Raw genomic sequence first — 12,202 nt, 5'->3', positions numbered from 1 at the left:
TCAGGATTTTAGAGATATGTGGGTGGGGCATGGCCAAAAAAGGTTGAGAACCAATGCTCTAAATAGTTATATTTGAACAGAAAGTCAAGGTTTGGACTCATTCGTGCCAGATTAGTATCTTGGAAAGTGTGAACGCAGTCTATATCGTTGAAGTTAACTGTTTCGTTTGGTCCCCCCCCCTTTTATTAAAGATTTCTTGGTTTACAAAAGTATGTGCAACGTCTCTTTTTTCAAGTTACATTTTCTATAGATCAGTTTCATTTGTTGAGACATTAGTGTTACATTAGGAAGAAAGGGGGGAAAGAGGTGGAGGGGGCATGGCGAGTAGGGGTGGGGTCATGTGGCAGTGTTTCTGTTCTACTTAATTATGTGTGGGGTCTTGTGGTTTTGAATACACAGTCTGCAACACAGACCAATACATGTTTACTTAGAAGTGAGTTCCCCTGAGTTATTTTTGTGTCTGTGTGTAAATAGATATACACAGTGCTTTTTTCTTTTAAAAAATGTTTAGGGGTACTCTCATTTTCCTACTCGAGTTGAAATACTGCCCCACAATGAGGCCAAACTTTGATTCACAAAATGTTTAGTGGTATGTGTCCCCGTGTCCCCCAGACAAAAAGCAGTCACACACACACACATTTACCTGGGAGCAGGGGATTTAGGTTTGATGAGGTCCTAAGCTACTTAAGGTCAAGGGGCCCTTTATATCGCCAGCTGTCCTTTGTCAACAACAAATTGTCGCTGTTTTTTGTGTTGAATATATGCTATATGGTAATTTATGGCCCTAAGAGGTATCTAAAGCTATTTGCACATAACAAAATACGTATTTTATCAAAGTTATTGTTGAACTGAAATACAATTAAGAAGTATATCAACAGTGAAATAATTATTAAGCTCTAACTTAAAATGATTTTTTATTCATAACAAACTTAATAATGCAAACACATTGGCATTTGGCAATAACAAAAGTTCCTTGAGAAACTCAATTTACAAAGACTCATAATTGGGGGGGGGCGAGAGAGTGGGGCCCTAAGCTATATAGTTTGTTTAGCTTATACGTAAATCCGGCACTGCCTGGGAGCCATTCCCATAGGATGCACTTCTCAGTAAGCACAACGTACCGGCGATGAATTCCCTGAGAGCAAGAAACGGCCGCCTCCTTCCCACCTGCGGGGCTCCAGGCTCTCCCCGCCGCCCGCCTCTTCCTTCGCTAGTTGCATCTGCTTCACTGGAACTGGAGTCAGAGGAGGAGGAGCCTCCTGCCGCGGCTGCGCAGACGCCGTCCTGCGGCGGAGCGAAGGAGGCGCCGGGCGTCTCTGGGCCTCCGGGAAGATGGCGGAGTACGTGCAGGTGATGAGGAGGGCGCTGCAGCAGCTCGGGGGTCACGGCGGCATTCGCGGGGCCGTGTTTCAGCTGCTGAGGTAAAGAATGGCTCGGCCCCTCCGCCGTGCGCGTCGGCTTGTGAGGGCAGGCTGGGAGAGGAGCGGCTGCTTGCGCTCGAGGGTCACCTTGGTAATGGGCAGGAGGAGCAGGAGGTCGCTGTCTCTGGTTGGCGTGGAAATGGGTCTCCTCCGCTTCTCTAGACCTTCCCGGATCCCCAGGGACGAGCAGGCAGCCCAAACTCCGTCGAGGGGATCAAAGTGGACCAGTTGGGAGACCTTTTCTGAAGCGGGGTCATTTCAAGGCTTGCGCCTCCCAGTCGTTTCGGGAAAGGGAAAGGAGGGCTGTCCGGATTGGAAAGCTTGTTATTGGCTAGATAACAAAGCGGACTTTATTTTTCCGGGATGTTTTGACACTTGAGTTCAGTACATCCTACGGTTGTCTTTAGTATTCCTAGCAGTAAGTCCTGCTTAACTCGGCAGAGCTGTGTTTTTCTTTTCTTTTCTTTTTTCACTAAACCAATGAAGTGGTCCTTGGTGGGGAAAATGCCCTGCATCCAGTCAGTGAACTTGTAGAAATTCTGTAGATGTCTTGCTGGGCAGTTTTTAAGCCGAAAAGTTGGGGATATTTATCTTGCTCCATTTCCCCCTTCCCTACCACTACTACCCTGTGAGGTAGAACATCTTGGCTCTCTCTTTCTGTCATAGGCTTTAATTTTTAAATAAAGTTAAAATTCCAGAACATTTTTTTAAAACTGCATGCATAACAATACATTAAAGGAATAAAGAAACTGCTGGTTATAATTCTTAGTCTATCATGCTTGTGGAGACAACAAGGGTAAAACAGCCACAGAAAAGTTCAATTATACAAGTAATTTATACAAACATAGAAAAAGCTTGCAGGATTCCATGCATAACTTTTTATAATTAGTTTTCTTAATTTTGTATATATTCCTACAAGAGTCTTATAGCATTCGCTTTCTCAGATTACAGTCAGTCAGGTGCATTTTATGAAGCAGACTGTAGTCCATGGGTGTAGACGGGGGAGGGCAGGGAGGGGGAGCTGCCCCCCTAAATCAATAAAAATAAATAAGATTACATAGCTAACACAGGTTCTGCCCCCCCCAACAAAAGCCTGCCCCCCTAATAAAAATCCTGGCTAAGCCCATGCTGTAGTTCACAAATGCTTATACCATAATAAATTTGTTGGTTTTCAAGGTTCCAAAAAATTCTTCAATGTTTTTGCTGCAACAGATTAACACTGCTGCCTTTCTGGAAATTATAACATAGTCCTATGGTGATTAGTAATTGGGAAGCATGCACACAAGTCTTACATTCAGAGCTCTGCAAAGTTAGCAATAAAGCTTGAAAAGGGGTTTTAATCACCTTTGGTTGATCACACATAGAAACTCTTCCAGTGAGTGGGAACCTTAGATTATCAGGGTTTCCAGTTGTGGGGAGCATTTCTAAGGGCATTCGAGTACACACACTTAAAAAGCCTCTTCATTCCTTTACACTGATCTGAAGACCAGCCCAGGGACATTGGGTTTGGGTTTGCATGCATCCTTATGTCCCCATCCCATTTTATTTATTCTGTACTCCTGGGGAATTTCTATCACTGGCCATATACAATTGTTCAAGAAGCACGTTATGCAATAATTCATGCTCATTAGGTGCAAAATGACTGTCTTTTCAGTTTTAGTAATCAGAGTTGAAGCTGAGATTGCTTCTGGTCCCTTGACTTCTAGGACCACTGACAACTGAACAGAATTTCTAAAGTTGCCTTCCACAAAGTGAGACCATTGGGCCATCTAGCTCAATGGTACGTCCCAACCCTACCTGGCAATGGCAAGGATTGAATGTGTGATCTTCTGCATTCAAATTGCTCCACCATGGAGCAACAACAGCTCCTCATACTTAAATGTGTTCAGTATTGGGTAATTTTACTACTTCTGTTTTTGGAAACCTGCAGGGTCAATGAACTGAAGACCGGCGCACTAGTAGGTGTTGATAAGTATGGAAACAAATACTATGAAGACAAAAGATATTTTTTTGGTAAGTGGATATACTTCAGTAATTTGAATTTAATCTTCTGAAAAAGCTTGGCTAATTTACACTTCTTCAGTGTGATTACAATTTAGTCAGCTCTAAGTAATTGTTGGTGTCAAGTAGGAGGATATAACAGTAAGAAGTCCTAGTGAGGTGTTGTCACAACAGGAACTTGGATTTATGCTCCTGCTTGTAAATATAGCTTCTTTTTGCACTGGTACACAGATGTGAAGAAACAGAGAAAGCAGATGGTGTTCAGGGAGTAGTAGTGAGGGTCGTCTTTTTGATATCACTATCTTTGCAGACTCATTATTTTTAATATTAAGACCCCTTTTCCAGTCTCAATACTTGGATTGCTAAAACTAATCCGAATTGCAAGGAAGAGAGGCTGCAGTGTCATTGGGTTACTTTGAGGGTTTAGTAATTGGGTTATTTTGAGGGTTTTTATTAAACATTACATTAATGGAAATTAATGTGCACTCTCCCACATATGCTGCTTGTCTCTCTGAGGTCCCTTCATGTGTGACCTTTTTCCTTCACAAAAATAATTTTGATGTGGGAAATAACCCAGTAACTTGTTAGATGCAAATGTATTAGATAATTTTGGTTTCCTTCAGACCATATACTCGTCACCTTTCTGGTCTACATGTTTTTAGTAAACTAAGCTCTTCACAAGTGACCACATAGACACTTCATCATCCTACATTGTGTAGGGAAAAAACATATATGTGAGGTGGTCCCAATGTGGATTCTTATCAACAAAGCCTTACTCCCTCGGTTTACTCCTTCCATGCCTTCTGCCAAACCAGTCCTTTCCCAAAAGTGTATTTGTTAAATGTGAGAATCTTGCAGGCACAATAATTAAATGTGAGCACAGAATTTTAACTTCACAAAATTTGAATTGTGTGTGGGGTGGTGGTGGGTGAGTACAGCCTTTTTATAACTAATAAAATTTCATAAATGTATGCTTCACTTCTTGCTTTAGTTGAATATAATTTGTCAATGTTTACTTATCTTCCTATTTAAGGTCGCCATAGGTGGGTTATATATACTAATGAAATGAATGGCAAGAACACATTCTGGGAAATGGATGGAAGCATGGTGCCCCCTGAATGGTAAACCAGCTAGTTTACTGCATGCATTTCTGTGATTATATGTTGTATTAACCTTGTGAAACAGTTAACCTCAAAACGAACCAACTTATCTGAGGCTGACACGCAAAAGCAAGGAAATGAAAATTTAATCCTCTTAACGGCACATCATCCCCTAATCTTCTGCCAGCAAAAGTACTTCACCAGTTCCAGAATAGAGCATAGATCAGGCACCACTCTTCTGTTTGAAAGGGACATTATGGTAAATGCATGCTTTCTGCCTGAAAACTGAAGATGTGCTTAGATGAGGGGTGGCTGATGTGTAGTTGCTTTTGGAGTCTAAACTCCCATCAGCCTTAGCCAGCCTGTCTGTAGCCAGGGAAGATGGTGGTTGTAGTTCAGCACCATCTGGCAGACCACAGGTTGGTCATCGCTAGTCTCTAGGTCACCCCTCTTGCAGTACTACCTAATTTAATGATACACATTATGTTTCACTATGGTGATTTGTACGACCAAAGCCCTACTAGGCATAGACTGCTGGTCATGGCAGTTTTTGAATTGTGCCTGTTAGTATCAGTCTCCATACCACTTTCTCTGGAACAGTCTTGCTGGAATAAGTAGAGTTGTGAAGTGACATTTAAAAGACATTTGGTTTTTAGAAAAAACAATCTTACTGAAAGTACCATATTGGCCCAAATATAAGCCACACTTTTTTTCCAAATTCTGACCGTGAAAAGTTAAAGTGCGCCTTAAATTCGCGACCTTAGAAAAATTGGCTTTTATGATATTGCTGCTGAAACAGACATACAGTAAAACAGAACCAAAAATGTTTTATTGCTGATTTGCGAGCTTGAGACTGTTGATTTGCTATTTACGGGTGTGAGTGCCTGCGGAATTGTAGCAATTGAATACCAACTTGTGATTTTAGCAATTGTACGGTAACTTTTGCGGGCTTGCAAGTTCAAAGGCTTAAATTGGCTCGGAGTTACAATTCTACCAACCGCAGCGAATTTCAGCTCGTAACCCAATTTTAAGGGAGCGGCTTATAGTCAGGTATTGTCTTTTTTTCTTTCTTCCCCTTGAATTTTAAAGGTGCAGCTTATATTCGAGCCAATACGGTATATTCTGTGTATAGTTGTGAAGTTGGATGTTCACATTCCAAAAGAATTATCTTTTATTTGCATTGACGGTGGGGAAGAGGGGTCAGTCCACATGTAGAGATCTAGTATGGTCACAAGTAACCTTGTCAAGATGGTTGAACAGTGAGAAACAAACATACTGTACCTGTCCTGGTTTTAGTGACAGCTGAGTTCCTCTGTCATTTCCACCCCAATTAACACAATTGTAAGCTTACTGAAAATGTGTTTTCAGGAAGTTGTATTTTTTAACTCGTCAGATATTTGCAGCACTCAAAACAATTGATCTAAATATTATTTTAGTGACTACTTGAATTAGTTGCCCAGTGCCAACAACATTCTCACAGTATGCACTAATCTTGCTATACTTGTTACTGTTGGGTCACTTACTATGGGAAAAAGTCATTTATCGAACAGATGGGCCCAGTCTTACAATTATTTCACTCTGTGTACGCTATGAGGATGTATGGGGAAAAATGATGCTTACTTCTAGAGGTGTCAGTGAATGGTAAGGAGGTTGTGTGCATAGTGATAGTGTACTCCTGAGTTGCAGGTAGCCAAATAATAATAATGTAAAATGTGCATGAGAGATTATATGCAGCCTTTTATAGCTCTTGAAACCTGTTGGATCATTTTTAATGGTTTATTTCTTCATATAGGATTTACGTGAAATAATAATAATAATAATAATAATAATAATAATAATAATAATTATTATTATTATTATTATTATTATTATTATTATTAGTACTACTACTACTACAGGTGAACTTCACCTGAAGTACACGAGATGGGTCACAGTATAAAACCACAACATACATACATAATAGAAACAAAGCAATAAAACAATTCCCCAGCACATTTTAATGATTGTTTAATCAGCCCAAAGGCTGTGGAGAAGAGGAATGTTTTGCTTGGTGTCTAAAGATATCTAATGAAGGCAGCAAAAAGCCTCCCTGGGGAGAACATTCCACAAGCAGGGAGCTACCACAGAAAAGGCCCATTCTTGTGATGCTGCCCTCCGGATCCCTTGTGTGGGAAGGCACATGAAGAAGCGTCTCAGATGATGATCACAGGATCTGGGATGGTTCGTGTGGGTAGAGGCATTCCTTGAGGTATTGCGGTCCTGAGCCGTTTGCCCTGGTGAGCAACCTGGCTGCTGAATTCTGCAGTCACTGGAGTTTCTCACTGAACTGCCTTCAGATGCAGCCCCGCGTATAAGGCAAGGTAGTAATCTAACCTGGAGGTTACCAGAGCATAGACAACAGAAGTTAGGCTTTCCAGATAGGGGCACAGCTCGGCTACCAGCCAAACCTGATGGAAGGTACTCTGTGCCACTGAGGCCACCCGAGCCTCAAGCAACAGCAGTGGATTCAGAAGTAGCCCCCAAGCTGCATACCTGTTCCTTCAGTGGTAGTGTAATCACATCAAGAGCAGGCCAGCCACTATCCATCTGGTCTAGGGAACCACCCACGTACAGTGCATCAGTCATCTCTGTATTGAGCTTCATTTTATTGGCTCTCATTTTATCCATTACTGAGGCAAGACATCAGTCCAGCATATCCACTGCCACACCTGCAGATGTAAAGGGGAAGTAGAGCTGGGTGCCATCAGCATATTGCTTACACTGTACTCCAAAACTTCAGATATTTCACTCAGTGGTTTCATGTAGATGTTAAACAGTATGGGGGATAACACGGAACACTGCAGTGAAGGCTCCATGGGGTCAAACAAAACTCCCCCAGCATCACCCTTTTAAAATGACCATTCAGGTAGGACCAGAACTACCAGAAAGCAGTGCCACCCACCCACAACTCAGACAGCCATTCCAGAAAGCTACCATGTTAGATGGTATCAAAAGCCACTGAGAGGTCAAGGAGAATTAACAGGGACACATTACCCTCTCTCTCCCCCCACCAACAAAGGGCATCATACAGGGTCATCAAAGCAGTTTCTGTGCCAAAACCAGACCTAAACCGCAGTTGAAATGAATCTAGGAAACTGATTGCCTCCAAAAGAGCATTATTGCAAGTAATGCTGTGTAGGGAAGTACTCACAGAGAGTCCTATTGTAACTCCACTGCATTCAGTAGGATGCATAATGCTGCCAGCTTTTGATAGTACCCATACACTGTTTGGAAAGGGAGGTAGTGAGAGCTTGGCTTCAGATACCAGCAGCAGCAGCAGCAATTACCCAATTGTAGTTGATGATAGCTACCTTTTTGGTACTACTTGTATAGTCCAACAAGAAGGACCACCCACATAGGAGCACCTCCTGGATCGCCCTTTCATGTGCCCATGACACAAATGGATTGCACCTGCCTTTGTTCCATTGGGGCAACACTCTTTTTTGCAACATCTACTTGTCTGTAGTACTAATTTTCTGATACGAAATATATCATTTTCTGGCATATTTATTTATTAATGTCCCACTCTTCTTCCCAAAGGAGTCAAGGGCAGCAAACACATCAGTGATAAAATAATACAATTAAAAATAAAATAAACATCTTAAAAACAGGAAACATGCTTCTGCAAACAATAAATCTAACAGAATCTGCATGATCAAACTTCTTGAAATGTAGCTGTTCAAAATGGTTCATGCAGTGTAACTTTTGTCCATCAAACATGGCTTGCTTTTGAAACTGTGCATATATGCTTCAGGGGCTATTAGGACAACATATTTATCAGTTGTTTGTGTGTATGTTTGTGTGTGTGTTGTTTTTCCCCCCTTTAAGGCATCGTTGGCTTCACTGTATGACAGAAGACCCTCCAACTACACACCCTCCAGTGCCTCGTAAATTCATTTGGGAGAATCATAAAATGAATTTAAGTGGTACTCCTAGACAGTATGTACCATTTTCTACCACCCGTAAGAAGATACAAGAGTGGGTCCCACCTTCTACACCTAGCAAGTGAAAAGAAAGGAATATGGTGATCTGCGAAGCATTAGACCTACAATGTGAACTGTAGCTTTCTTCAGTTTTTAAAATAAAAATCTTTGATCAGAAACCTTCTGAAATCAGAAATATTGATGAGAAGAGAACTAGTGAGTAGCAGATAGCAGAATATGCAGTTGTGTATGAAATATCTTTTTGTAGAAGCAAGAGCCTGCATCTTTAAGACCAGAAAATGTACTATGGCATAAGCTTTTGTTGATAAAAGTCCAACAGATGCAACAACTTATTCCATAATTTGATGACCTTTAACTTCTACATATTAACACAGCTAGCACTCTGATTTTGTTCTGCAGAAGTTTATTAAATCATCCACAGTCCCCCCCCCCCAACCACATTATTTTATCTAACTTATGTTAGTATGGATAGTAATGATCCATGATTACGGTATCCTCTCATTATTTGGAACATACAAGTTTTATTTCTAAATAAAGAGAGTGAAAAAAAGCTGTTACTATGGCTTCTTACCATATATCATTGATAGGATGATATGGAACATGTTCTTAGGAACATATGAATGTTTCATACTGTGATAAAAATGCAGTGCAGAGTATTGAGAATTGCTGCAAATTATTCATGTCCTTCGAGAGCCAAAAAAGAAGAAACTGCCAAATTTATGAGCAATCAGCTTTTCTTATGCATGTGTTAGTGAAGCTGGTAAGTTTTAGGCATGTGCTACTGTCATAGCCCACTTACAACCTGGGGTAGTTTTTGCATCAAAATTGACCAGTGTAATGATTGGCCTTTGCCAGGGTGTACCATAGTGGCTAATAAACTAAGCTAAAAGTCAGGTGTGCCTTGAATCTTACCTTACATGAGCTCCCTTTAAAATTCAGTAATTTTATTCAGGCCTTTAAAATTCAGTACTAAACTTTTGAACTAAAAAAAAGTATACTCAGTCCTATATCCATCGTGTTCAGTTTTCAGTGCGATGCTCCACAGCTTCTCTCTATTTAGGTGTGTGCATACTAACAATTATCCCTACACTTAGTTCAGGTCTATTTAAAGCTTTCCTGCTGCAAATTACTCTCTGGAGTATTTTGAACTGCTCCTACTGTAATTTAAGGTGCTGATGATCTCACACAGCTAGTATGAAGTTTCCATTGGAAAACCCAAGGAGTCTACTGCTAAATCATAGGAACATTTCAACACAAACTCATGTCATCCAGGTGAAAGAATAGACTGAAAGTGGTGCTAGGAGGCAAGGAACACATTTCAAAATGCAGGAAAATATTGAATGGTGGCCTTGCCAAACAGCTGCAATACCTTTGGATTTCAAAGGCAAGCTTACTTGGGCATCAGCAACTGATGAAACGTATCTTCACAGTTCACAGGCAATTCTTGGCTATATTCACATTTCTCCACTGCAGGGGAGGTCTTTATCCCATGAAGAGAGAACACCATATAAGAGAGAATATCTCATAAAGTGAGAGCAGATATGCAGCTTTCCTCCAAACTGAAGAAAAAAATGCCTGGACATCTTTGTAACTGAACCAGCATAAAAAGTAAATGAAAAAATATATTCCTTTTTTATATAGGGCTGGATCCAAATGTGCTCCATCTGTGAATAGAAGGATTTGGAACCTAGCAGAGGATCCCTGCAGGAAGAAGGGGAGGATTTTGCCCATGATATGACCAAAACATTCTACAGAAGCTTTGCAGGGGAGGGAGAAACAGGTGAAAAAGACCTCCCTTTCTCCACTCTCAGCAGAACTCTGCTCATTACAGATCTGTAGCCAACCAATGATGATTTTCTAGCACTCTTGGGATATTATTATACATTATCTCAGTAATCCTTGGCACTTCCATGTCAACCAGGACATTACTATCCTGATACTTTAGCGGAGAGAACTGACTTGCCTAAGGCCCTCGACTGAATTCATAAGTAGTTTTTCCTGCTTTCCATTTTTCACACCTCGCTACTATGGTACATTTCTAATGAGATGATGATGTAAAGTTGCCTTACAGGCTCAAAACCTTATAAAAGTTAAGCAGCGCTCATGTTTCCCCCCCAACAGAAGCTACCAAAAGAAGATCTCTGGATGGCATAATTAATATTTAAAATATTAAGTATGCTATTTCTTTCCACACATCTAAGAAATGATATCTTTTTCTGTAAATAGTGTCAGGAATGGCAGCAGATGAAAGAGAGGTGGGAGGCATGCAGGGAACAGTAAAAAGGCATGAAGTCAGGGGTGGGGGAGACAACATTTAAAGTCATTTAAAGCCGAGTATCTTTTCCCACTAAGCCTGATGAGTCATCTAATGGGAACTCAAAACTGTTTTCACATCTAATTCTTATGTGTCCAATCCATAGTGATCTGTAATGACTGAAATGGTCCTGATCTGTTTGCAACTTTTCCTCCATACTTTGACTTGCCTTCTGCGTACAACCAGTTCTCTAGTTGGACAGTTAATTGGATGGAAGTGCATGCATGCCCAAATGTTCACTTAAATACATTTTTTAAATTCTGTATTTTTTGTGTTGCCCTATAACTTAGATTCTTTGGAGCCCAAGTGATTTTTCACACTAGGCTTAAGAGTTCCAGTAATCCATCCTTTTTATGGGCTGTTCTACAGTTTAAGGTTTTACCATTTTTCTGTGCATCTGTACTGACACTGCGGTACTGAACAACGGTTTATTTTTCTCTGTCCAAATGTTCCTTTATTTATTGCACACAATTTGCATTTAATCACACTATATAATTAAGCACCATAAACCAGGTATGAACGATTCTGCATCTGTTTGCCCAGAACAGCAGAATACTTAGGCAATAGAGCGGAACAGAAACAGGGTATGTGTGTGTTAACTGCCCTTTAATGTCTTATTACTTTATTGAGTAATGCGCTCATAATAAGTAGATGCAGTGAAAACCTTTTCCAGGATGAAGCCCTTGCTCACTTGAAGGCAGAGCCCTATTTCTGCTTTTAGCTCATCCCTCACTTTCAACATCTATATTCTTCTCTCTTGAACGGGAGCCCAAAGTACCAGCAGTATGACACTTGCTTCCAAAGTCTTCATACATTGGCCTTCTGTACCTCCTTCCCTGTCACACCCATTCTGACATTCAGGAGGTATGTGCATGCAATGGAGTTAAGTGCTCATAAGTCACTTCTTGTACTGAAAAACAATTCTCAGTTGCTGATTATGGTTTCAGAAAACAGTTCTATAGAAAATGGGAGAAATGTGCCCATAGGATTCTGTAAGGAGATTCCCATATCATCAACTTTGAGGTAAGTGACCATTATTAAATAGAGACTTAGTCCTGGGTCCATCCAAATAACTCCTAGTTTATTACCTATTCGGTTTTTCAATCTTCTAGTCTTGAATGTTAATCCATAGTCTGTAGTTCAAAGCATACTGAAGTCATTTTTGATTGATTCCTGTAATAAATTACAAACTTTATTTCTGGGGCCACTGCTTGCTTTTCACACGGGCCCTAAAACATGGCAAAATCCTGCTAACACAAGTAAACCTCACTTGTTCCTTGTAGTCACACTTTAACCTTCTGAAAATATTTGCTTTGTCAAAGAGACATACATGTAATTTATTATATCCAGTTTTTCGTTCCATAATGAGACTCAAAGTGAAAA

At 40.6% G+C, this 12,202-nt stretch overlaps 1 protein-coding gene across 1 annotated transcript; it reads left to right on the top strand.

Annotated features, from left to right (window-relative positions):
* Window positions 1–1,265: 1,265 nt before the first annotated feature.
* NDUFA12 (NADH:ubiquinone oxidoreductase subunit A12) lies at window positions 1,266–8,663 on the top strand. The gene is made up of 4 exons (XM_053407229.1): window positions 1,266–1,421; window positions 3,352–3,434; window positions 4,456–4,543; window positions 8,390–8,663. Exons 1-4 carry the CDS (start codon window positions 1,333–1,335, stop codon window positions 8,568–8,570), a joined length of 441 nt encoding a protein of 146 aa, XP_053263204.1. The 5' UTR covers window positions 1,266–1,332; the 3' UTR covers window positions 8,571–8,663.
* Window positions 8,664–12,202: the final 3,539 nt, after the last annotated feature.

Source organism: Podarcis raffonei, chromosome 10 (genome assembly GCF_027172205.1).
Source record: "Podarcis raffonei isolate rPodRaf1 chromosome 10, rPodRaf1.pri, whole genome shotgun sequence".
Classification (NCBI taxonomy): Eukaryota; Metazoa; Chordata; class Lepidosauria; order Squamata; family Lacertidae; genus Podarcis; species Podarcis raffonei.
The sequence above is the reverse complement of the archived record's forward strand: the minus strand, read 5'-3'. Positions and strand labels throughout refer to the sequence as shown.

Bases quoted from the DNA above. Each gene is read 5' to 3' on its own strand.
- NDUFA12 (XM_053407229.1), top strand. From the start codon at position 1,333: ATGGCGGAGTACGTGCAGGTGATGAGGAGGGCGCTGCAGCAGCTCGGG. The intron at 1,422-3,351 runs GTAAAGAATGGC...GGAAACCTGCAG, and splicing joins GCCGTGTTTCAGCTGCTGAG to GGTCAATGAACTGAAGACCG. The intron at 4,544-8,389 runs GTAAACCAGCTA...CCCCCCTTTAAG, and splicing joins AGCATGGTGCCCCCTGAATG to GCATCGTTGGCTTCACTGTA.